Source organism: Hyperoodon ampullatus (genome assembly GCF_949752795.1).
Source record: "Hyperoodon ampullatus genome assembly, chromosome: 11".
Classification (NCBI taxonomy): domain Eukaryota; kingdom Metazoa; phylum Chordata; class Mammalia; order Artiodactyla; family Ziphiidae; genus Hyperoodon; species Hyperoodon ampullatus.
The window spans coordinates 35,265,855-35,291,931 of NC_136924.1; the positions used below are offsets into that span (position 1 = coordinate 35,265,855).

A 26,077-nucleotide genomic window follows, 5' to 3' on the forward strand; every position below is an offset into this window, starting at 1 on the left:
CTTTGGCCTGGAAGGAGAATCAGAGAAACAGATTCATGAGAGCAGATGGTGGGGGCAGACAGAGGTCCTCCTGGGACGGCCTGCGCCAACCTGCTGCCTCCTGCATAGCCTGCCACCACTGGCCAGGCCCACCAGGGGCCTGAGAGCTGGCCTCCGGTACCAGACATGCAGGCCTCTGTGCCCGCCACCTGCAGGGCCGGGGAAGAAGGAGGCCGGGGAAGACTACTGTGATGGACCCCCACCTCCCGACCTCGGCACAGGTCAGTCCAAGAGTGGCCAGAAGGAGAGATGCCACAGTGAAGTTCTGCGCCCACAGGGCAGGGCCCTTCTCCCCGACTCTGCCACCTCCTCCAGGCTGTTGCAGCCCAAACCCACATGCTCTCTGGGTTTCAAGTGACAGAACGCTCTGCCTGTATGAACGTGCATCGTGTCCCATCACAAGGCTCTTCCGAAGACAGTGGCCAGTGTAAGCCTGGCCTGCCTGGGGGCTCTGGCCCCGGGAGGCTCCATGATATGGGCGTGGAGGTGGGGGAGGGGGAGGGGATTGGTGGTCCTGGCCACCCGAGGCCTGTCCAAGGGCACTTGGCCCAGCACTGCAGGATCCTCTGAGCGCCAGCAGCTTAACAGGGGGCCCCCAGGGAGTGTCTGGGACAGGCTGAGGGCCTAGTGAGGGGGAGCTTTCATATGTGACTAAGGCACAGAAGAGATGGGCCTTGGGGCCAGACGAGGCAGGACACCAGGCCCTGTTTGAATACGGGGCCAGAGAGAGGAGTCCCCCATCTCCTGGCTCCCCGCCACATGCCCCATCCCTCCCTCCTCCCTCCCGGAGGACTGTGCTCCTCCGGAAGCTGGAAGCTGGTCTGAAATGCGGAGACCAGACCCTCCCTAGGAAACAGGAGGATGCAGCCCTAGGGAGAGAGACCAGGATCCAGCAGAGGTGCTGACTGCCCAGCCTGGGAAGGAGGGGTGGGAACACCTGACCCTTTGAGTAGCTGGGAAGCAAGGGCTCTACCCAAAATGCCCTCAAGAGGAAAGACCGCAAGTGGGAGGGCAGTGTGGGCGGCTGGCTGTCTTCAGCAGGCCAGGAGGAAGAGGCAGGAGGCAGGCAGAAGGTGCAGCCACAGAGAGGACACTCAGGAGCCCAGATGCACCTGAGCACCCTTCTGAGGTGGGACCCATGGCTCTGGGTGTCTGGCTCTGATCCCTGCAGCGTGCCAGTTAGGCCTGGGTCAGGAGGAAGGTCCACAGAGAGCATCCGTGTTCCCTCCTCCCTCCTCCTGCCCAGGGTGAGGCTAATCTAGCATGAGACGAGGGGACAGGGGAGGGAGCAGGCGGGAGGGAGAGCCCGGGTCAGAGTATTGCACGGTGTTTGGGGGAGGGGCTGTACGTCTTGTGGGGGAGGGGCCGAGAAGGCTGCAGCCGCTGGTCCACAACACAGGCGTCTGGGCCTGGGCACGGCTGGTCCCAACATGCTGCCGCCAAAGGACGAACCGCAGGGGCACGGGAGTCGCTCCCACTGTCCTCTGCCCATCGTCCAGGCAGTAGAGCCTTGGCCTTGTATAAATATTCCTGAAGGCTCCTGGGTGAGCCTGGGCCATCCTCTGGGCAGACAGCATCTGGCTGTTCCTCTTGAAGCGATATGTGTTTCTGGTCCAATAAATTAAAGGGCACTGCCGAAGCTGTGGCAGCCTGCCTCCCAGCCTGGATGTGAGGCTGGAGGAGGGGCACACCCTGCCCTGGGCCAAGGTCCCAGTCCTTCCCCGCCAGCAGCCGCACCTAGAACTCGTCGTCAGAGCTGAGCAGGAGAGTCTTCTCGGTGTCCCGGGCGCCAGTGAGGCTGTGGGAGCGCGAGAGGCCGTGGGCACCCCCGCGCCAGGTGGGCCCGGGCTCCAGGGTGGACTGCTGCGTGTACTGCTGGTAGGCGGGCGAGAAGTTGTGGATGGCGTCCTGCACGATGTCGTGCGGGTTCATGGTCTCCTTGAGGCTGCTGGAGATGCTCTTCATGGGGGCGCAGTGGCCTGCAGGGCGGGAGGCGGGGGTGAGGGGCCCGGGCAGCGGGAGGCAAGGCAGCCTGGCCCCCTGCCCCTGGTCCCGGGACCGAACCCCCTGCCCCAAGGCTGTGTCATCTAACCAACCCCTCCTGGGACAGAGAATGGGGTCCCCGACATGAGAAGGGACAAGCAAAGAAATGGCTCCTTTGGCAGGGTGCAGAGTGGAGCGCACCCCCGGGGAGAAGGGAAGCAGCCACTTGGGAAAGTCTGGCAGGTGGGAAGGGAGCTGGGGTGGAGACTGGCGTGCTGCAGGCGTGAGCCCGAGAGCCCTGGGGAGGCCAAGACAAGCTCCGCATCAACTGAAGACAGGGAGTGGAGGGGAGGGGGCCCAGGCTCCACGGGCGCTGGCCCATGCCCCTCTCGCCTGCAGGGTGCTCCCCTTCACTCTGGGGAGTGGACCAGGGACCTGCTCCATCAGGACAGGCTGACAGGGGCCTGGACCCACAACGGAGCAGACATCTTGGCTCTGACAGGGCAGGGGCCACCTGCCTTGACGTGCTTCCTCGTAATTCCCTAACAAACCATCCCCAAGGGCTCTGGGGGGGCAGAAATGGCCCAGGCCCCCAAACTGAGATGGAAGGGGTGAGCCCGACTCTGGTCCCAGGTCTTCAGACTCAAACTTGCATGCTCTTTTCCCCTTCACGCTCTCTGCCACGGAACAGAACTAAACTCCCCAATTCCCCACTAACAAGCACTGTGCTGCCCCCACCCCCCGACGGTGCAGGGCATGTTCCAGGACAATGAGAGACCAGGACGGAAACAGGAAAGCTCTACGGAGGGCAGCCCTTGGAGGCGAGTGCTCTGGGCTCTGCCGCCCAGGGGTGCCTGGGGGGGAGGGGGCGGGGACACAGCAAAGGAGCTTGGGAGACACACATGCTGGTGACAGGGACCAGGACTGACGTGCAGGACAGACGTGCAGACTGAGAGCAGAACCTACCGTAAGGGCCGTATGTCGGCACTGCCCGCGGCCAAACCCGGGGCAAAAGCGGGGCAGGGGGAGGGGGAGAGGAGCCAGAGAAACAGAGAAGACAAGAGACAGCTGAGTGAACACCTCGTGCCCACCACCGAGGCCGGCACCGCACCACGCACCCTGCCCACCCCGCCCCAGGCCCTGCCGGCACCCAGGCAGCCCGCTGCCCCCTGGGAGCCTGGGGGGCATGTCCACCTAGAAGACTCCTCCTTCGGGGCTCACGTTTTCTTCTGGTGGGGGACAAAGAGTGGACCCCCAGAACGCTGGTCGGAGTTCCACCTCTGCACTAAAGTAGGGACCGCCCACCCCGCTTCTCCTCAGGCTTGGCTAGAACTGCTGAGCCTGTGTCGCCTGCTTTACAAACCTCACAACACTCCACAGACGGGACATGGAGGAGGGGGCAGGTGACGGGTACTGACCACACCACGGCTTTGCACCCAACCCTGACGGGCAGAGAGGGATCGGGCGCCGCAGTTAGTGGGTGGACAACCGGCCTGGGACCAGCATAGTGGTGGACAAGGGCTCGCAGCACCTTTCCCGGGCTGGGCTGGGCTGGGCTAGGCTGGCATCCCCGCTAGAGCTGGATGCCTGACAACGCTGTTTCTGGCTGGAGCTGGATGTGTCTGGGGGCGGTGGACGGGAAGACAGCCCAGGCAACCGCGGAGAGCCTCTGCAGGGCCACTAGTGCAGAAGCGCCAGCTTGAACCATGTTAAACCTCAAGGGTATAGAAAGGGTTCTTGGCCATGGCCTCAGACTCCTGGCATAGGGTGACTTTCCCAGGGGCAGAGGGTGTCAGGACCAGGCCGAAGGGACATCGCCCTCAACACTGGGAGGGTGTCAGCCAGATCCTTCCAACTGGGGGCCTGGTGGGAAGCAGGTGGGATGCCAGCTGGCAGCGGTGAGCCCTGGCCAGTACAGCGCCCAGCACTAAGTGTAGAATCCAAACCGGAAAAAGTACCTAGAGTGCCCAGGCAGCAAGTGTCAGGTGCCCAAGAGTCGCGAGGCCTGGAGGGTGATTCAGTCCACGTGCTTCCAGCAGCCTCGGGTATTTTAAGGCCTCTTCCCAACCAGGGAAAGAACACGGCAGGTAGGGTGAGAGGTGGGGGCCCGAGGAGCCCTGCACAGGCCAGGCCAGGCCAGGCCACTGCTTCTACACTCTGCTCAGCACGCCGCTCCCCGGGGCCCGAGGTGGGCACAGGTGGTGGGCCTGGGCAAGTGGGTCCTGCTTTCAGCCCCACAGGCAGGGAGCTGGCAGCAGCCAAACCCCTGGGCGGACGTGTTAGACCAGGAGGCTTCCTCCTCCCCAGGCCCACCCCCCCACACACGGGGTGAGTCAGTTCAGGCATCCCGAGCCTCCTCTTCCTCCTCCCCCCTGAGCATCCCCTCTCTGCCCAGCAGCAGCCAGAGGTAGCCCCCAGCCCCTGCTTCTCCAGCCAGCAAGTTAGAATCACCTGGGGATCTGTCAGCACATCCTGCCAGGCCCAAACCCAGGCCAATTATGCAGAATCTCCGAGGGTGGGGCCTGGACAGCACGGACTTCTAAGACTCTCCAGGGCATCTTAATATACAACTGGGGTTGCCAACTGCTGTTCTAACAAAGCGAAGATTAGCAGGTGTAAAAAGAAAGCTGTTAAAAGCTATTACCATCTGAGTCTGTTTCTTAGAAGGGATCAGGTTAAAAAAAAAAAAAAAGAGCTTTAGAGACAAGGGAATTACAGGACAAAATGGATAACAGCGTTCGATGTCAGGAACCCTTAGGACCTTGTTGATTCTAGGGTCTCTGTCCTGACCTTGCCATGGGGATATTGTGCTATATCATCTCCATACTCCAGATCTGCTGCAAGAGGCAGGTGGGTGTAGCTTCCGGGACCAGTCCCTGACCCTGACACCTTGTGACAGGGGACAGGGGAGCCTGGACCTCTGTGGCCCCTTTCCTACACCTGGGATCCCTGACCTGACCCATCAACACCTGAAGGACCCTGGGAGGCAGGAGGGGCCCTGGGGCGGAGCCGAGAAGCACCCTTCCTACTGGGGGGGTCGACTCCAGGACCCTGGCTCATACCTTGTGCGTCCAGCCTCTTGTCAGCATAGACCTTGTAGGTGAAGGCGTGCCGCAGGGCCAGAGCTGCAAAGAACATCTCCACGCAGATGATGAAGTCTTGGTAGCCAGCAGCCACGGTGCCCTCACCCACCGACACGCGGGCCGAGTGGATCTTGGGGATGGCCCCGCACTTCTCCAGGATGGCCAGGAGCATGCCTGGAAGGGGAGGTGTGGAAGGGGAGGCATGGGCGTCTGGTCCCAGACTGGACCCCCTTCCCCATCTCCCTTCCTCCTTATAGCCCCCCAAATGCCACACTCCCCAGGGAGGTTGGAAGCAGGGTCCACGGTTACTCCTGTTGGGCAGGGATGCTGACACAAGCCAAGGCCTCAGGAAAACCACACTCCCCAGGTCCTGGCTGGACACCACCTGGATTGGATCCCCCTGTCCAGGAAGCAGTCCTGCCCAAGGTCATGGCTCCTGTGAAAGGCCCCTGAGGGCCCAGACGTCACACCCCACAGGTGCTCAGTGGACAGAGGTCCCTTTGAGCTCCAGGCCAGGATCGCCTAGGGACAGCCCCATGGCCTGGGTCCTCGGGGCACTGGGGACGGTGGGCAGGAGGAAGAGGACAAGGCTTAGGGGACAGGGAGGCACAGGCCAGCCTCACAGGGGCTGGGAGGAGGCTCACCTTGCCAGAAGGAGAGAAAGATGACAGACTTGACCATGAAGAACTTGAGGACGGGGCTGTAAGGGCTGAGCAGCTCCCGAGTGGCGAAGTAGAAGAGGAAGAGGGCGTACAGGGCCAGGCTGACGGAGATGTTGTAGATGATGGTCACGTAGAGGTAGCCGCTGGTGACGCTGCGGGAACGGGGGCATTCTCTGGCTTGAACTGACCCTTCTGCGGGACAAGGGGCCTCCTTCCTCCCTTTGCCCTGCCCACATGCCACTCTGCACAGCTCTCAGCAATGCTCCCCGAGCCATCAAAGGGAGGGGACGGGTGATCAAAGCGGTCCAAACACTGGGGGAGTGCAAGGGTGAGCACCTGCAGGACAGGCCAGCCCTGCCACCTGCAGCTCCGGTGCCCACGCTCCTGGTGGAGGACTCCAGGTGTCCTCGGGGGCGGGGCCTCAGACTGACGGTCAGAGGGACACGAAGCTCAGCTTTGCTCTTTGCGCTTGAGCCAAGGGACGTCCCCTGTGAGCCTCTGTTTGCTCACCGGCCCTTGGGGGCTGTCGTGTAGGGTACAGGGAGCGTGTCTGAAGTGCGTGCAAGCTCAGGGCCATGTGGGACACGTGGTCACTTTCACTAACCCCCTGCAGTCTTGTGTGTGCGTCAATTCACACGGGAGAGGAGACTCGAGACGGGCCCCTCAGGGCTCTGGCCCTCTCGCCCCCTGCACTGGGATGGTCACTGTCCCTTCTTGCTCTCCCCAGCCCCCACCCGGCACCACTCTGCAGCCTGAAGGTGACAGATGCTGAGCGCTCACTCTGGTGCCAGAGGCGGGGCCAAGTGCGATGGCACCACTGCCAGGCTCCGGCCTCACAATTCAGGGGTGCAGCAGGCGGGAGGAAGGCCAGGGTCAGGCTTGGCCTCCACTCAGAGGATGGACACGGGGGTGGGGCAATCTGAGGTCACCCCCTTCCCTTGGCCAGGGCATGATCCTCGGGGCAGGGCCGCCCACTCCTCCCCAACGCGCCCTGGGGGGACCCGCTGCTTACTCAAAGTCACCGTCTCGGTACTTGCCGAAGGCCTGGAGGACCACGGTGCTGACAGCCATGAGTGGCTTCACCACGCAGAACTGCAGGGTGGCCTGTTGCAGAGAGGAGGTCAAGAGTCAAGGATAAGCACAGAAACCATGGAAGAAGCACCTCCTCTGGCCAGCTGGGCCTGGGCTGGATGCCAGGGGATGGGGGCGGCCCAACCTCTTGCCCCTGGGGGAACTGCTGTCAGGAGGGGAAGGCAGAATACACGAGACAGTAACAGGGCGATGCAGCTGCGTGAGAAGACAGGAGGGTGTGGAGGAAGAATGGCAGAGACGCAGGAAACAGAGATTCCACCAGAGGAGGGGCCACTATGAATGTGCCAGGGACGGGGGGAAGGGCAGAGGGAGCAGCTCATGCCAGGGGCATGAGCTCGGCCCAGGGGCAGAGAGCGGACAAGTGCAAGGGGTTAAGTTCTGGTGAGGGGCGGCAGCAGGGAGGTGGCCCCAGAGAGCAGAGGCAGGTGAGGGTCTCCTTGTCTACCCCGGGTCTGACTCCCTGCCCCATGCTCTAGGCCTGGGTCCAGGGTTTACGTCAAGCTGGGGTCTTACTGGGGATGGAGATGACCCCACAGGAGCACAAAATAGGAAGCAGCCTGAAGCCCAAGGTCCGGAGTCCCGACAGGTGTCTGAATCCTGGCCTTGCCCACTACCGCTGCGGAGGCCCAGGTGGGCGGTCACTCAGCCTCCGAGTGCTTGCTCACGGTAGATGGTTGTTACCAGCCCCGTGTTGCACGGTCGCTGAGCAAGGACTGGAGAACAAGACCGCACGGGGTGTCCTTGGAGGTCTCCCACTTCTGAGCACTCAGCAGAGGCCTCTGCCACGGAAAGAATCCCTCAGCCAGGTTTCCACAAGTCCCTACAGAGGCACCAGTAAACACCAGAGGTACCCTTGGTGCCCATAAAATCATGAGAAGCACCATTCTCTTGAAACCAAATAAATCTAAGCCATAAGGCCTCTTCTGTGGAGATGGGAGTCATTTAACAAGGCTAAGCTAGTGTGGTTCCAAATGGGACAAGGACCCCAGAGCAGAGAAAGTAACCTGTGGAACCCAAAGTTTCTGACCCGAAAGAGGCTCGAGTGCAGTTTGCAGGGGAGCCCGGGGCGGCCTGAGCCGTGTGGCTGCCAGGAGGAGAGGCGCGTGTGACGGGGGCTAGAGGGGCGATCCTGCTGTCAGCAAACCCCACAAAACTCCCCTGACCCCCACCCCCTAGAAGAAGCGGGACCAGCACGCTTTGGGGAAAGGGAGGGTCAGCAGCGTGTCCCAAGCCAGCCCTGCGAGCCTGCCGGTAGGCTGGTGCTGTCCCGGGTCAGCTCACTTGGTGCTCACGACAGCCCCGTGACGTATAAGTATTGTCATCATCCTCAGGGTACAGATGAGGAAACTGAGGCACAGAGAAGCTGAAGTGGCACAAGAGGCAAACTCTCCAGGAGACTCAGACCCGGGCGCCGGCACTGATGACAAAGCTGCGGTGTCCTCTCTCACGTGGGAAAGCGGGGAGGAGGCTTCTTCAATTCTTTCCTTTCACTACCTGACCCTGCCACTTCCAGGAGCAGCAGTGGAACATCAAAGCCCACAGGGCTGGGGAATAATTTGCAACAAGGCAACCCAGGTAGTGATCTGGGGTCAAAACTTCATACCCAACATCACCATCAAAGAAGGCAGTGAGTCACAGCTGGGCCAGCACTGGTAAACAATGGCTCGGACAGGCCCCACCCTGAACCCAGGACAGTCTGAACTCCTTCCCTGCAGGTCCTGTGGGGAGGTTTTGAATTTAGAAACACCCTAGGGAAGGAGGATCTGGAAGCAGAACTGGAGACTGGCCCGTCCACACAGTGCTTTGTGGGTGCGTGTGCACTGCAGGCATGGCCCCGCCCAAAAGGGAGCAGAAAGGCCAGTCCTCCCGCAGGTCATGGTGATGGGCCGGGTGATGGGCCGTGGGTTTCATTTCCCCTCGTGATGACGCTGCATGATGCTGGACGGGCTGACAGGCCCTGTGGAGCCCCAGAGGAGACTAAATCGAGTTCATGCCAGCTGGGCGTGGTGCCTGACTTCCTCCCGAGCAAGGTACAGCGGGCTCTGAGCCAGGGCTGTGTTAAGGGCTTTCCCTCACCTGTTCCTCAAACCATCCGTTGAGGTAAGTATCATTACGCTCATCTCACAGAAGAGGAAACCAAGGCTCAGAGAGGTTTCGTACTTTACCCAAGGTCACACAGTCATAGGAGAGGCTGGAATTCAAACTCAGATGGTCAGACACCCAGACCCACGCACTTATGCACAACACCACACTGCCTCCACCCAGGCCACTTGAGGCCACTGGGGCGGCAGCTCTGGAAACTGGAAGCTGCTAGACTGCCTGCCAAGTGGGAAATGGGGGAAGGGACCAGAGGCTGCTCAGGCCTGTTTTGTCATGTTCTTTAATGCAGAAACCCTCCTGGCCTCTAGCCGCAGCTGATCAGAAGTTTTCAAACCGAGATTCTAGAATCGCCACGCACTTCCTCAGACACTCACACAGCACAACTTGGTCAAAGTGAGCAAGAGTCTGGGACCACTTCCTGCCCACGGCTGCATCAGGCACTCCTGGGACACCTGTTGCTGCCCCTCTGAGCACACCCCACCAATGCAGGTGCATCCCTAACAGCTCAGGGAGTGGGTGCTGGGGCTTGGGGTGCCTCACAGGAAATGGGAACCCTGCAGGTGGGCCCTATGCCCGTCTTTGTCACTATGTCAACCAGGGACAGCACGGCCCCTGCAGCTGCTACTCCAGGGCACAGACCCAGGATCCTGGTGCCTGGCCTGCAACTCTTGACCAGGGCAGTTGCTGGGGGTACCCACCTGCTTGCAGAACCGCAGAAATCCGATGGAGTAAGTCTTTCCCCAGAGGCAGCATGTGCCATACATACAGCTGGACCTGGAAGAGACAAGCAGAGAAGGGGTTGGTGAGCAAAGAGCCAGACTCAGGAAGGTAGGGCTGGGGGAGGCCACCCTCACCCTCCTGCAGATCCAGACAAGCTGGGGTAGGGCGGGGTAGGGTGAGGATGGGGCTTGGATCCTGGGCAGTCTTTGAGCACAAGGCCGAGCACAGGGAGAGAAGCAGGAGAGTATTTGGATATGCAGTGGGGTATAGGCAGGAGCGGGGCGACACAGACCTTGGGATAACAAACCAACTTAAAAGGCACTGAATGTAAAAACTACAGGAGGGAGAAACAGGCAAACAGGAAAGGATAGGAAGAGAGAGAAGGAGAAAGAGCCAGACAGGCCCTCCCAAGAGTTCAATGAATGGCCTCGCTCAGGAAGTGTGGGAGAGGTCAAGGTCACGGGCAGAGATGGTCTGTGTGACCAGTTGATGCCAGGAGAGCTTGGAGAACGTCAGGCCCAGGAAACAGGGTGGTGTGGGGGGCTCTGGGGGGACTTCATACTCACTCGATGGGCTTCCCTCTGATCTCTGACATGATGGAACTTTCCCCCCCAAGGTATTCATAGCACAGGCTCAGGAAATTATAGATGACCAAGGCTGTGAAAACAATGTCCAGAGAAAAACCACTCAAATCAACAGGATGGATAAACAGATGGTGGAATTCTAAACAGCAACGAAAGTGAGAGAACCAGTCACAGGCAGCAACGGGGAGGGAACCTCAGGGACATAAGAATCCACAGTGAATATTCCATTTGTAATCAAAATCAGTCATGGCTAAATCATGCTGTTCAGGGACGTGCACACACACTGCTGGTCACACCACAAAGAAAGGCAAGAAAGTGATTACCACCAAATCCAGGACCTTGTGGGGAGCTGTGGGAGGGGAGATCGGGATGGGATGCTGGGGGCTTGAGGAGCTGGCAGTGTGCGTGTTCTGGGTTTCGGCTTTACAGTTATTTATTAGCTTTATGCACTTTTCTGTTTGTGTGTCACAGATCACAATTTTATGACAAAGCAACAATAAAACTTTCTCTAGAGGGATCTCAGGAGAAATTCTCAGCAAGAATGAGGTAGAACCCCTTATGCATTCAACAGCGTGTAGCGGCATCTTAGTGAACACAGCATAATAAGCTGTAACAAAACCTATGAGAGGGGCTTCCCTGGTGGCACAGTGGTTGAGAGTCCGCCTGCCGATGCAGGGGACACGGGTTCGTGCCCCGGTCTGGGAGGATCCCACATGCCGCAGAGCGGCTGGGCCCGTGAGCCATGGCCGCTGGGCCTGCGCGTCCGGAGCCTGTGCTCCGCAACGGGAGAGGCCACAACAGTGAGAGGCCCGTGTACCGCAAAAAAAAACAAAACAAAAAAACAACCTATGAGAGGTGCACAAAATATAGTGCAAATTTCTTAGGAAGCTGGGCCAGCTCATCCTGAATCATGACACAGCTTGACATCACCCACAAAGATCCAAAATTTACAACAGCAACCCAGGGCACAGTAGAAGTACACTGTAAATGCTGCAAATACAGCACTATGTTGTAATTGGCCTCCTGGTCAGAGGACTTCTGTGGGGTCAGCAAATGCAGGCTGCTGCCTGCAGGGTGCTAGAAGCACACAGAAGTGCCGGGAGCCAGGGAGCCAGGGCGTGGAGAGGAGGACAAGGTGTACAGCGGAGGATGCCACGGAGGAGAGGACGCAGGGGGCAGATCAGGGACCTAGCACAGGGGTACAGGAGACGCGTCCAGCGCAGGAGTGAGGCCAAGGGGAGGGTCAAGGCGGGGTCAGGGGATAATAAGATCAAGGGAGAGGCACCAGCAGCCCTGCAGCCAGTGGGCTCCTTCTCATCTGACCAGCCAACCCCGGTGCAGCAGAAGGGCCTTCAAGGCCCCCCCGTGCAGCCCCCTGGCTCAGCTCAAGATCTCTCACCAGGTGGCTTGGTCCCTGCCCACCCGTCACACTTCCTTCCCAGCAACACTGGGTGCCCCCTTCCCCTCGGCAGGGTCTTGTGCCCTCCATGTTTCTGCGCTTGCAGATCCTACTGCCTGGACGCCCTGCCCTCTGACCTCCTAGTACGGTCAACCCGTCAGACACCACCCACCATGAGAAGTCCCCGGCCACCACCATGGGGGCTCGTGCATCCCCACCCACGGAACCTACCGGTTTGCGGACGGATGCTGTGCCCCCGCCCCGCCCACCCCCGGAGTGTGATTACCGACTGGGAGCCTGCTTCTCCCTCGAGCGTGGGCCCAGCCCTCGGCACATACTAACCACACCACAAACGCTTGACTGCCTGAAACTGGAACACAGGAAATCCTGGCCGTACGTTTGGAGGTAGAAGTTGGCCTTCAGCAACGTGGAAAGGAATATATTTGAGGGCTGCACGCCCCTCAGTTGCTCTAACCTAGTAAGGTTTCATGTCTGGGGCTGGGGAACAGGGGCCCAAGCGGCACCCTGCATAAACATGACCCATACATAGCACCTGTCACCTGTGCTGCAACCGTCCCCCTAGAGACACACAGCAGAGGGTTTGCAGTGTAACTCTGCTGGGAGCCTCTCTGTGGCTCAGTTTCCTCATCTGTTAAAATGGGGACAGAAAGAGCCCCTACGGAGTTAGGAGGTGGTAGGATTTCAGTGAGTATGCAAAGTGCTCAGAAGAGCGGCCAGCACTCTCAGTGTTGGCTGTCACGGCCACTATTGTTTATCTGCCCGCCTTCCTCAGGGGCCTGCTGTCCCCTGACGGGGCTGAGGGCCCTGTGAGCTGCCTGTCTGACACGGAAGTAGCTCAGGATGTTTGGTGGCTGCAGGAATCTCCACCGACTGGGCTCCAGATCACTCTCCACTGACAGAAACTTTGGGGTATCTGAAGGCAGGGGGGTGAAGGGGAGGGGGGCATCAAGCCCAGTCTGATGTCAGCCTGCTAATAACCTTTGTCCAAAACCATATAAGGCCAAGTAGAGTGGATGCATCCATTCCAATCTGGGTCCAGCTGTATTGTGGTTGATGGTATTTTCCAAAGGCAGCCACATCCCATGACAATGACACTCCTCTCAGAAGGTGGGGTCTTCTTCCCTCTTTTTGCATCTGGGTGAACTGGGGTGACCAGAGCGGAAGCGAAGCTTGGTGACATCTGATGCTGGGGTTAGAAAAGGCCTCCTTCTTCTGGCTCATCCTCTCTTGAGATGCTTGCCCTTAGACCCAGCCACCATGCGGTGAGGAAGCCCATGCATGGCCCACGTGGAGAGTCCACATGGAGAGGCTCATGTGGGGGAGGAACTGCGGCCCCCAGCTGACATCAGCATCAACTGCCAGACACATAAGTAAACCAGACATCAGATGATCCCTCCCTCAGCCTTCAGGTCTCCAGCTGAGGTCCAGGTACCATGGAGCAGGACCAAACTGTCCCCAACATGCCCTGTCCAAATTCCTGATGTGCAGTATCCATGAACACAATACATGGCTGTTTTACACTAGTCTGTTTTGGGGTAGTTATGTACACAGCTACAGTAAGTGGAATGTACATAAAACCACTTCCGGAGTTCCCAGGACACGCCGTGATCTCTCACACCTCCCCTTGGTGGCACATCCCGATCTCTCTGCTAAACCCCAGAGGCAGACCTAGCTCAGATGCCACCTTGTCCTTGGTGGCCTCCCCTGTCCTGTCGCCATGCTCACATCACACCCCACAATCTCTCTGCTGATCTGTCTGATCCTTCCAGGACAAGAGGCAGCATAAAGCAGCCAGAAAGCCATGGATCCCGGGGCCAGACTGCCTGGGTATGAATCATGGCTCCACCACTTAGGAGCTGTGTGGTCTCAGGCAAGTTTCTTAAGTGCTCTGTGCCTCGGTTCCCTCATCTCTAAGCCGGGGATAACAACAGCTTCTTCCTGGTGAGGCTGCTGTGAGGATGGGCCTTAGGGGTGGGAGTGTGAAGCCTTATCTATAAGGCTGTGCTCACAATGAACAGTCCATAGTGTTACCCACTGTCTTCTGTAAACACTGTAAACGCCTTGCAGGCAGGAACCTAGGCCCACCCACAACAGCTACAAAAGGGCTTGACACTTCCGTACTCAATCAACATGGAAGGAACGAACCTTCCCCAAGGTGATCAGACTTCCAGTCCCCAAAGACAAAACCCTCAGGCGAGGCCACAGGGGCCCAAGGTTCATCAGCCTCTCTGTCCAGAACCACCAAGCTAGGCTGTCCTGCAGTCCACTCCTGGGAAGAGCTTGGTGCCTGAGCTCACGTCCTTTCCTGTGTCACAACACACACACACACACACACACACACACACGCTCCTGATTACATGGTCCACCTGTCTGTCCATATGCAGCTCTGCACTCAACTGGTCAGATCATCAAATTTCATCCACCTCTCTCAGTTCAGGACTTTTGACCTTTTCACAGTGCTATGGGGCCAGACAGTCTGGCCAAATACGTTTGCTGACGGTGTCTGTTAAAGAGTCATCAGTGAGTCAATAATGCATCTCTCGGAGAAGGGAGATAAGACAGAATCTCCTTGAGATGACTCAACCAGCCCACACCAAGACCCACTGACCATCTGGACAAATCAATGCGCTTCCGAGGAAATGATAGAGCCATGCAAAATACCATCCCCCCTCCCCAGCAGGTGTGTTTAAACTGGACAACTCAACACACACTCCAGGAACAAACACAGAGATATGCTGGCTCTGGACATCAGAAGAGCAAAAAAGATTATGAGTGGGGTTCTCCACCAGCAAGCAGCACTGTCGCTTGACCACGCTTCTGAACACAGCTCCAGTTCTGGTCCCCTGGAGAGGCCCCAGACACACAAGTGACCAAGGGGCTCACAGGGAGCATCCAGCATGAGGGAAGGGATGGGTTCCCGCCCATCCCACCCCAGCCTCTCTCTCTCACCCTGGAAAATCAGGTACCTGAATTTTCAGCTCCATTCTAGATACCAAATCTTAAAGGAACTAGAGACAAATGCACACAATCAGGGGCAAAGGACCAGAATGGAGATGAAAGGAGGATGGTACTGGAGACTTGAGCCCTGGAGAAAAGACATTAGGGATGATTCTCTTCGTATAAGTGATGACCACCTGCGTCCAGAGGGTCAGACAGGACCCACTCATCCCAGGGGCAGATCCTAGGACTTCAGCTTAGTGTAAGAAACAATTTCTGGCAGGTAGTCTTCAGAGATGAAAGGTAGTGAGCTCCCTGCCAGTAGAAGCACGCAATCAGAGGCTAGGCCGCCTCTGAGCTGAGACATTAAAGGGATTCCAAGCAGCTAGAATTTTACAGGTCCCTTCCGACCCTGAGATGCGAGGCTTTCTTTCCTCACTGGCAACCTCTCCCACCAAGAGCTGCCTGGACAGGAGGCTGCAGACCAAGAGATGACTCTCCACCCAGCCTCCCATCCAGCAGCCCCCTTGGCTTGACAACTGCAACCACACAACCCTGAGGGGCCCGAGGGGCTTCAAGAGAGGACCCGCTAAGAAGCATACTCTGACTGTCCCTGCCAGCTGCAGGGGACTGACCTCATGAGTCCCCCACTGCAAATGACACTGGCTACAGGTCACTGACTATCCCAAGTTCACCTCCTCCACACACCCGCAGCCCCTAAAGCCGGCCTCAGGGCCTAGCCCTTTTCGCTGCACAGAAATACTTTGGTTATTTGGAAAGATATATTTCAGAGTAACTTGTGGATGAGCCCAGAAAACTTAATTTTGACCCCTTTGGACAGAAATCTTCTCTGCTCAGTAAATAGGGGCACCCAAACATTCTTTCCTGCTTTTTCTGTGACTGGTGATCACCACTGACAACAACGGATGCGACGTGCTACAGCCAGGTGGGCGGGGTCCTCCCTAGGCACCTGGCCCCAGACACTGAGCTGCTCTGATGGCACTTTGCTCTTCCTTCCTCATAGCTTTTCTGTCCTTTGCTGTTCCTGCTCATTGATGCTTCTTGCCACCTGAAACACTGATTCTGGTCCCTCTTTCTATTGGTTTCTTCCGGATGTTCTGCCTTTATACTGATTGGTTGAGCTCTTCTGATTCCTGGCTCTCTCAGAGCCATGGCCAGCAAGGGCCACTACCAGCCCGTGAGTCCTCCTGGCAGCACACTGGCCTCTGGGTCTTCTGTGGTCCTCAGCTGTATTCATCCAGGCTGTTATGCTCCCTACCTGGGAAGATGTTTTACTTGGGCCAGATTCCAGGAAGCTAAGTTTGTCCCAAATCTGAAACTGGGACAGATTTCAGAAAATGAAGCATCATTCTTTGCTTCTTTCATGCATGTAAAATGTCTTCCCTTAACAAGAGTTCACACTTTTGCAGGGGAGAAACTTGTCCTGTATTTCTTCACCAAGCCTGGCACAGAGCAATTCCTGGGCCTCAGAGACCCAGGGCTGAGTCCAGCCTCTGGCAATTACTCTCTGGGTAACTTGGGCAAGTTTCTTAGCCTACGTGAATTTTTTTCTCACATTTGTAAAATGGGGATGATGATATATACCCCACCAGGTAATTGAGAGGTGAGAATGAGCTAACAGTAATGAAAAATACATGGTAAACTGTGAAGTGCCACACGAACATTATTAAAAAAAACAGTGCCGCACGAAACACCTGTGGAGGGCGTCTCCCTCGTCTGAGCTCTGGCCACCCACATGTCTGCCCACAGAGCTCCCCAGGCTGTCTCAGAGTCATCTTTAGGGGCTACCTCTCACCCCGACCACAGTCAAACACTAAATGTAGGTAAGGGGATTGGATTCTACCCCTCCACCATCTGCCTGCCCCCTACACCCTGGTGGCACATTCCTTAGGCTCTGTGAATTCCGGCCCTTACCAGGTAGTAGATGCAGAGCAGGGGCACCATGGACAAGCATTCACTTCTCCCTGGAAAATGGAAACACTACCTCCAAATTCGCAGGGTTTACCTCCACTCTCCCATGAAATGCCTCTGAAGTGAGAACGAATGGGGGGGAAATGTACAAACCTTCAAGGACAAGGACACGGCACCAGAGGCAGCAAACAAGGGATGTCGACCAAAGCCCTGGAAGATGCGGCATGGTCACTAGCCCCAGGGACAGGAGGGAGCCAGTGAGAACCCCAGGAACCCGAAGACTGGGCGCACCACGCAGCTCTGATGGCTGTGGGTAGGGGTGCAAACGGAAACACTGGCCTACAAATCTCCACGTGGAGCTCTTGGCTTTTTACTTTCAAGACAGGTTGTGGGCTTCCCTGGTGGCGCAGTGGTTGAGAAACTGCCTGCTAATGCAGGGGACACGGGTTCGAGCCCTGGTCTGGGAGGATCCCACATGCCGCGGAGCAACTAGGCCCGTGAGCCACAATTACTGAGCCTGCGCGTCTGGAGCCTGTGCTCCGCAACAAGAGAGGCCGCGATAGTGAGAGGCCCGTGCACCGCGATGAAGAGTGGCCCCCGCTTGCCACAACTAGAGAAAGCCCTCGCACAGAAATGAAGACGCAACACAGCAAAAATAAATTAATTAATTAATAAACTCCTACCCCCCAACATCTTCTTTAAGACAGGTTGTGATGGTTCTGTCCTCACAGAACTTGGCCCAGCTGAGGACAGCAATGTGAAGACTTGCAGAAAACATAGAGAGGAAGTCTAAATACCAAGGGGAGATGTCCAAGGCCTTTCCCCGGCTGCACCCATAGCTCAGTCCCTCAGCTCCTTCCTCCCAGGCAGGAGATGAGAACATTATTCTCTGGGAAAACAGGTTCAGAATCAAAGCCTTCATTTGGTGTCTGCCCCACCACCACATGAAAATGGAAGAGGAAACGCCCTGTGTCCTATCACCCAACTGCGAGGAGGCCCAGCAGTTTTAGGCCCCATTCTTTTTTTTTTTTAATTAATTTATTTATTTATTTTTGGCTGTGTTGGGTCTTCGTTTCTGTGCAAGGGCTTCCTCTAGTTGTGGCAAGCAGGGGCCACTCTTCATCGCGGTGCATGGGCCTCTCACTGTCGCGGCCTCTCTTGTTGAGGAGCACAGGCTCCAGACGCACAGGCTCAGTAGTTGTGCCTCACGGGCCTAGTTGCTCCGCGGCATGTGGGATCTTCCCAGACCAGGGCTCGAACCTGTGTCCCCTGCACTGGCAGGCAGATTCTCAACCACTGCGCCACCAGGGAAGTCCTAAGCCCCATTCTTAAATATAAAAAATAGCCAAGGACATGAGACATTTGAGGAAAGCTTCTTACCCAAAGGTCAAAGAGCGAAGCAAACAAACAGATGGAAGGAACTCAGGAGACAGAGATAATGCAGGGAACAGAAGAAAACTGTAATTAGCATCCCCAGAGAAAGAAGAACCAATACCAAGAACAAGGCTAGGAAAAAGAGAGCAGGGACGAGCTCCTGACATTTTACAACATGATAAAGGAAATAAAACCTCAACAGAGGGACCTCCCTAGTGGCACAGTGGTTAAGAATCCGCCTGCCAATGCAGAGGACATGGGTTCGATCCCTGGTCTGGGAAGACCCCACATGCCGTGGAGCAACTAAGCCCGTGCACCACAACTACTAAGTCTGCGCTCTAGAGTCCGCGAGCCACAACTACTGAGCCCGTGTGCCACAACTACTGAAGCCTGCATGCCTAGAACCCGTGCTCCACAACAAGAGAAGCCACCGCAATGAGAAGCCTGCACATAGTAACGAAGAGCACCCCCTGCTCGCCACAACTAGAGAAAGCCTGTGAGGAGCAACGAAGACCCAATGCAGCCAAAAAAAAGCTCAAAGGTAAAGATTAAAAAACAAAACAAAAAACAAACAAACCAACAAAAAACACCTCCTGAAAAGAGGTGGAAAATCCCAGGAAATTGTAAAGGAAATTTGAGGCTTAATCCAGAAGTGCAACATTCTACTTAACAGAATTGCAGAAAGGGCTAATAGGGGAAGAAATTATCAAAAAAACATTCAGGAAAATTTCCCAGAACCACAGGACAGGAGTTGTTTCCACCCTGAACTGAAAGGGCCCATCGGGTGCCCGGCACAATGAACATCCCACCTCTTGTGAGGTTTCAGAACAATGGGGGTAAAGACAAGATCCTAAAAGCCACGGGGAAAAAAAAAAAAAGGTCACAATCATTAAGGATCAGAATCCAGCAGACTTTCCAAAAACAACACTGGAACTGGAAGCTAAGAGAATGTGAAAACATGCCTTCAAAATTCAGAGGGAAAATGATTTCCAATTTAGAATCATAGTCCCACTAAACACCAATCGAAGCAACAATATAATAAAGATATTTGCAGATAATTTTCAGATTTCAAAAAACAAAACTCCCATGCAACTTTTTTTCTCAGGAAGCTCCTAGAAGATGTGCGCGAACTAAAAAGAGAGCAAACGTCAAACGTAGAAAAGATGGCATCCAGGGAGCAGGTGATTCAGGACAGGAGAGGCGACAGGATTCCCGGGATGACGGTGAAGGAAAGACCCGGGACAACAGCTGAGCAGTAAGAGGCCTCAAGGGCAACCAGTCCAGACCAGAGCAAGAAGGGCAGGGCTCCAGGAGGATCACCACCCGGAAACCCTAGAGCTAGGAGATGAGCTGATGTGTCTGGCGTCACTGACAGGAGGGCTTCTTTTTTCACTCGACTGAAGCATTTGCGGAATAAAGTAATGATAGAGGCACAAAAAACAGAGCAAACCAAAAAGCAAGACAGGTAGTAACCAGAGGAAAAATGAAGTCAAACAAGGAAATGTCATCTTGGGACACTGTAAGGCTCAGCTTTGAACAACATTTACAGACATGTAATGATGTACACGCTGAACACAGACTAAGAAAAACCATGATATGGTCACATTAAAAAGATGAAGGAAAGAAAATGTGTGTGTGTGTGTGTGTGTGTGTAGTTGGAGGTAACATACCTAAATCAAGACCTTCCACAGCAGGAAGTCACTATGTAACACTACATAAAATTGAAAAATCAAGAAACAACAGTATAAACATATTTTTAGGTTATTCTAGAAAAAGAAACCAGTTTAAAGAGTTTGAAGTAGGATGACTTTGAGAGTGAGGAGTTGGGGCAGTTCTGTGTTTCAAACATGTGCATGTATTACCTTAATAAAAGTAAAATTTTAGTTGTTTTAATTTTGTTAAAAAGAAAAGCAAATGTCTCTGTGATGCCCGGCAGAGAGTCTGGCTCTGACCTGGCCTGTGGGACGGGCTGGCTCCAGGCCTCCAGCCCAGTCGATTCCTATCCCACCCGGGTGTTGGGACACTGAGGAGGAAGGGTGGGAGGAGGAATGAACGGGGCGGGGGCGGTTCTTTTTGAATTGTAAGGGACACACCCCATCACCAACTCTACAGGGGAAGCTCTTGCTGGCAGCTGCTGGCAGCTGCAGATAAGACCACAAAGGGGGAGGGTCCGAGACACAGCAGAGGTGCTCGAACTGGCCAGGCCAGGGCCAAGCCCACTGACTCAGACATTGCAAGCTGGTGAACTCGGGGGCAGCCTGAACTTCACAGCAGCTGCTGTGCTGTTTGCAAACTCCCTCGGAGAGGCCAAGCGGATAATAGCGTTGCTAGGAGATGTGCTTCGCAGGGCAGCAGGCTTCCCGGGAGGACCTTTACGTGGCTGGGAGGAAAGTTGGGACACGCAGGGCCTGAACAAAAGGGTTTCTGGGGTGGGGGGAGCTACCAACCATCTGCTGCTGCCTCTGAGGCCTGGAGGATGGTGCGGAGGCCCCGGCGGTGCCCCCCCTTCTGCCATGCGCCCCAGACTTCAGGGCCCAGGAGAGAAAGGAGCCTATACTTGCCCCCCATCACATAGGAGACACCCCCCACCTCTGCCCCCAGCAGGGATCAGCTTTTTGCTTCTGAAGAAACCAGTTGGCACTGGCTGCTCCTGGGCACTGTGCAAGGCTGGCAGCTGAACGGAAAAGGGTTCTCAGCCCCACCTTCCCCATCCCCAGCCTTTACAGCTCCCCAGGTGCCCAAAGGTCTCCCTGGGGACTCCACTGCTTCCAGGAACACCAGGCGCTAGAGCCCCATTTATGCCCTGACCTGGGGATTCAATGAGGCCCCATGTGGGCGAACGCAAGGCATGCAGCAGGTGTTCAATAAAGTCCCTTATTCATTCGAAAAATGCAGAAGGAGTGAGCACCCATCACGTGCCTGGCTCTGTCGCACAGGTTCTCCGCCCATTCCTGCTCTCATGCAGCTGAGAGCCCACGAGGGAGACGAGCAAACCGGGCTCGCAGGCTGTCTGAGCTTAACTGCAAACCGCGGTGAGGCCGAGAGGACTCGGACAGGGGGCTGGGAGCGGGAGTGATGGGGAGGCCTTTCTGAGGAGATGCTGGAGGCAAGATGGAGGAGGCTCTACAGCCACTGGGGAAACGGATGTGCCAGGTGGGCGGGAAAAGGGGTCAATGTGACTGCAGGGGCTGGTGGGGCGCAGTCTGTGCCTGTTAGGTGCCTGCATTCCCTCGCCAAGTCCAAAGGCACTTCCTGTGCCCTGCGAGTCCTCAGGGGTGCACAGGTTCAAAGTGGGACAAGAAGAGAGACTCTAGCTTCTTTGGGGATGAGCATGCTGCACCCCAATATCCACTGAGCCCAGGGCCGGGGCAAAGCCCTCTGGGGTCTGGAAAGCAAATAACCAGTCGTGGTCAGAGCTGCTGGGCCTCGGCATAAGGAATACCAGGTCTGGTCACTCTACCCGAAACCAGCAGTGTAGGTACGGGGAGAAACAGGACAACGCAGGACCACAAGAGGAGAGTGGGCATCAGAGCAGGGATCTTGAATTCAAGGGCCCTCCTTCCCATCCCTGCTGGCCTGTGACTTGTCTTGGGGCCTCTGGCCACCCCCTCCTTCACCCACCCACCACCTGGAGATTTTCTAAACTGCAGTTTCCAATCACATCGTATTTTTGTGTATCACCAGTAAAAAGAAAATTTAAGTTTCCCTCTATGTCCCACAAGGCTTTGTATGTCCCCATCCCTGCTCCCAGGGCAATGCCCTCCAGCTGCTGGTCTCTCCTCTGGCCGTGGCCAGCCCCCTGCACAGCTCCTAGCACCTCCCAGCCCAGCACGCCGGGACTCCTCTCTGCCCAGAATGAATGCTCATCCACGGTAAGACATGGCAGACCTGACTCAATTTCTAAGACGCTGCTCCCTGCTCACCCCCGGCCAGGGCCACTGGGAGAGAGCGTCCCTGTCTCCTCGTGCTGACAGTTTAGGTGGCACAGACGCCCGGAGAGCAGGCGGGTTGAGGGCGGGCTTGCCCAGGGCCCAGCACAGGGCCTGGCCGGTGTTTGCAACTTGGTATAGGAGCGGGTGATGCTTTCACACCACACATGAGAACTGCCCCCTGAAAGGCAGCGAGTCACCTGTCCCAGGAGCACAGGCTCCTCCGGGGACAAAGCCCTCAGAATTGAGACACGTAGGGAGGGAGGTCCAGTCCTGCTACCACCTTACCACGGACCCCTGGATAAGCCCCTTACCCGTCTGTCCCTGGGGTTTCTACCTACAAATGGACCACTTATTTGCTGCCCACCCCCCCATCAGAGATGCCGGCACTGAGAAATGAGACACAGGTGGAGGGTCCCTGCCCCCAGGTATCTGTGGAGGTGTTTGGGGGCCACATCACAAAGCACCTCAGCAGGTGAGACTCTGGCTCCATGTGTGCTGGTACCTGGATGGAAACCGTGAAGGGGGTCAAGAAGTGACGGCTGGCCCCTCAGGGAGGAAGCTGGGAGGAGGAGCTTCTGGCTCCCAGACAAGATGGGTGCACAGCCCCCGGCCCAGCTCTGCACCCCCTTCCCCTGGCCCTCCCGGTGCCGCTCGCGTTGTCCTCACCCTCGTAGCAGTCGCGCACGGTGCCAAAGTACACGTAGTACTGGTCGTTGGTGAAGAAGAGGAGGCTGAGCCAGGAGTCGAAGGCGTAGATGGGCACGATGAAGAGGACGCGGACGATGTAGCGCTGCTCGTTGGGGCAGCTGTAGCAGCGCAGGTGCATGTAGATCTGGGGGCAGAGGGGCCGGGTCAGTCAGAGCCCACGGCCCGCCTTGGCCCGCCTGCTCCACGGAAGGAGAAGACCAGCCCGTGTCTAGCTCCGTCCGCACTAGCGCTGGACCAAGTTACTCAACCCTGAGCCCTGGCGTCCTCCTCTGTAAAGTGTGATGACACAAAACTTCCGCCGTGAGGCTGTGGGAGCATCAACCACAGGGTGCGTGAAGCTTGCAGGCTGTGCGTGGTGGCGCCGGGGCCGCCACGCAGACACCGGCCACAAGGCCACGCCCAAGACCATGCACATCAGCCAGGGATGTGCCGGCATCCACAGCTGTGACGAGCTCCCTGGGGACCTGTGTGCACGGCCAGGTTTGGGAACTGGGTGCCTGGTGCAAAGGAGGCTATTAACATGCGTGTGCGTGTCCCTCCGCCGCCTGGCCTTTCTAAACACCTGGCCCCTGGGGCCTGGAGCTAAAACACAGGCGTCCAGGTGGTCGCCCACCCCACCCCGTCCCTTAACTAACTTATGGTGTAGAGGGCGGGAGGGACGGGACCCTCACTTTCACAGAAGGTGGGAGCACTTCCTGGCTGAATGGCTACAGTAATGGCCTGTCTCATTTTCCCATCTGTTGAACAGGTGCAGTGCTGCCTGCCTTGCTGGGAAGTTGGGAGAATGCATTGCGGTTTTTAGAAAGCAGGAGAAAAAATAAAAGCTGCATACAAATGCCAAGAACTGCTCTAACCACGATGCACAGTCCCAGCAGCCAGAGTCTCTCGTCTCCGCTCCCATGACTTCATGCTTGGCCCAGCCGAGCCCTGGGCTTGGGAGGAAGAGAACAAAGTATTCCCCATCTGCTGTGAGCCAATCGCCTTGGAAGCAGTCGAGTTCTAGAAGGGATGGGAAACACTGGGACCCAAACAGGCTCAGCCTCCCCTCTTCACTTGGCAACCTTCAAACCTTCTTCCTGGGGCAGCCAAGGCACATCCCAGCCCATGGCAGCCTCCCCGGGGACAGCGAGCACAGGGGGACGGGAGACTTGACTTCTATCCCAGCTCTGCCACCAACTCGTACGTGACTAGGCTAGTTCCCCTCCCTCCTCCCTCTCTGGGTCTCAATTTTCTCATCTGCAAAGGGGTCACTGCCATCCTGTGCTCCTGCACAGTTCCCAGGCTCCCCTACAGTTTAGGCTACAGACATGGCCAGTTCTGGCCCATGGAAGTGGGCCATTTCTGGTTGAGAAGGTTAAACACCCAGAGTGCTTTCTGCACACATCCCTCCCCACAGTTGTCAGACGGATGATGTCTTAAAAGCTGTAAGATGCTGGAGCCACAGAATGGAAACTGACCTGCACTGGGCTGACTGAGCAAGAACCTGACTCCCCCGGGGTGAAGCCCCTGAGATTTCAGGCTTATTTTTTACTGCAGTGTAGCCTGGCCTGGCCTAACTAATACTCTGCTGGACAACAAACCTTTCAGGACCTCCCTAGAGGGCTGGGGCTCACTGGCTCAGGGGCTCCTGCCCGGCCTGGGTACCTGGTGGCAGGTGATGAGCAGGGCCGTCCAAACGAAGAAGCCAGAGATGGCCTGAGCGGCGGTTGTCATCAGGAACACGGGCTGCTCCATGGCCGTGGGGCTGCCTTCGGGCATCACGGAGACACTGGGCGAGGCTGCTGCTGTTGTGGGCGACGCTGGATCTGGGGCCAGTGCGGCCCCCCTCACAGTCATGGTGCCCGGCAGCAGGGGGCTTCCTGAGAGAAACCCTCGGGGTAAGCGATGAGCTGGCCTGGAGAGAGGGAACCGCAATGTTAGCCTCCTTCCAGCGTCAGTGGCGGTGTTGGAAAGAACCCTCCAGGTCTCTACTTCCACCTTCAAAATGTGACCAGACCCTGACCACGTCTCCCTCCAGCCCCCAGCATGTCTCCCCTGGATTAATGCAACAGGCTCCTGACCAATCTCTCTGCTTCTGCCCTTGCCCGCAGCATCCCCACATGGCAGCCATGTGAACCTTCTAAGATGTTAGCCAGATTGGGTCCCTCCTCTGCTCAAAACCCTCCAACAGCTCCCATCTCCGTCGGAGTATAAGCTGCTGTCCTAACAGAGCACACGGGCCCTCCATGCTCTCTGATCTCATCACAATTCCCATCTCGATCCTTCCCTCCAGCCACACTGGCCTCCTGCTGTTTCTTGGACACGCCAAGCCTGCTCCTGCCACAGGGCCTTTGCACTGGCTGTCTCTGCCCAGCCACACAACTCGCTCCCGCACTTCCTTTAGGCCTCTGCCCTGACCACCTGCTCAAATGTGGCAAGCCCTCCCTCACCCCAGGCGCTCCTGACCACTTTGCTTTGCTTGATTTCTCTCCAGAGCACTCATTACCATCCGACTCCATCTGACAAACTGTACATTACTCACATGTTCATTAACTGCCTCCTGCACCAGACACAAGCTCCCTGAGGGCAGGGGCCCCGTTCTGCTCACGACTGGATCTCTGGCACTTGGAACAGTGTGGGCACACAGCAGGTGTTCAGTAATTACCTGCTGGCTCCGCCCATCTTTACACCTCCGGGTCTAGCAAGATCTCTTTAGCACTGAGGCATCCCCTCTATGGGTATGTGTCTTTTCTTTGCCATTTCTCCCCCGTTTCCCTAATGGCTCACATCCATTCCTCACCATTCAGCTGTGCCGTTCTGGAGACTTTGCGGCCCTTCCCCACCAACAAACTGCTCACCTTTTAATTTAGCTCATGTACCACTCTTCCTAAAAGCCTGTCCCGTTCACTTTCCCCAGTCAGGTACTTCCATGCATTTCACCTGCCTCTGTTGTTCTACATAACACGCAGTTCTGTCATTTGCTCGCGTTTATCCTCCCAAGACTGCCTACTCTTTGAGGCAAGACCACTTTTCCATCTTTAAATCCCCAGCACCGAGCTTAGAACCAAGGCCATTTGTAACGTTTATTTTATTATCTATTGATTTTCACAACTTATTTCAAAAGGAATTTGAGGTACTTCAGAGAGAAGCAAAGACCAGAGTTGAGGAAGCTGGCATAAAGGAAGATTCTGGGTGGGAGAGATGGGCGTGGGCGGGACACAGGATGGCACTCCAGGGTCCCAGGCAGTTACCCCAGGTGGGCTGTCATGTCAGCCCCGCACTCCCTGGTGGCAACAAATGAATGGTTTCACGCTGGATGGTAACCCAGATGTTATGAGAAGAACTGTTGTTAGGGATCTCCAGGCAAGTTTACAAACAGGGACCAATGCCGGCCGGGGGCTGGAACCGCTCTCAAGGAGCAAAGCCATTCTGTCAGAACCACCTGGAACTGCTCTCGGGAGGGCTGGCCACTCCTGCCTCCGCGGGCTTCCGAGACCCACGGCCCTGACGGAAGCGCCTTTCGGTGCTGCCA

At 56.6% G+C, this 26,077-nt stretch overlaps 1 protein-coding gene across 2 annotated transcripts; it reads right to left on the bottom strand.

Annotated features, from left to right (window-relative positions):
* Positions 1-1,776: 1,776 nt before the first annotated feature.
* On the bottom strand, positions 1,777-24,448 carry TMEM184B (transmembrane protein 184B; the record flags this gene model as incomplete). 2 transcript variants are annotated; one of them, XM_079715980.1, is made up of 9 exons in its annotated part: positions 1,777-2,018; positions 2,989-3,009; positions 5,085-5,279; positions 5,750-5,919; positions 6,780-6,871; positions 9,658-9,733; positions 10,246-10,336; positions 22,525-22,690; positions 24,211-24,448. In XM_079715980.1, the coding sequence occupies 9 exons, from the start codon at positions 24,400-24,402 to the stop codon at positions 1,777-1,779; spliced, it is 1,245 nt and encodes a 414-aa protein (XP_079572106.1). The 2 variants fall into 2 exon arrangements, with proteins under 2 accessions (XP_079572106.1, XP_079572105.1); XM_079715979.1 differs by lacking the exon at positions 2,989-3,009 and having other exon boundaries at positions 24,211-24,402.
* Positions 24,449-26,077: the final 1,629 nt, after the last annotated feature.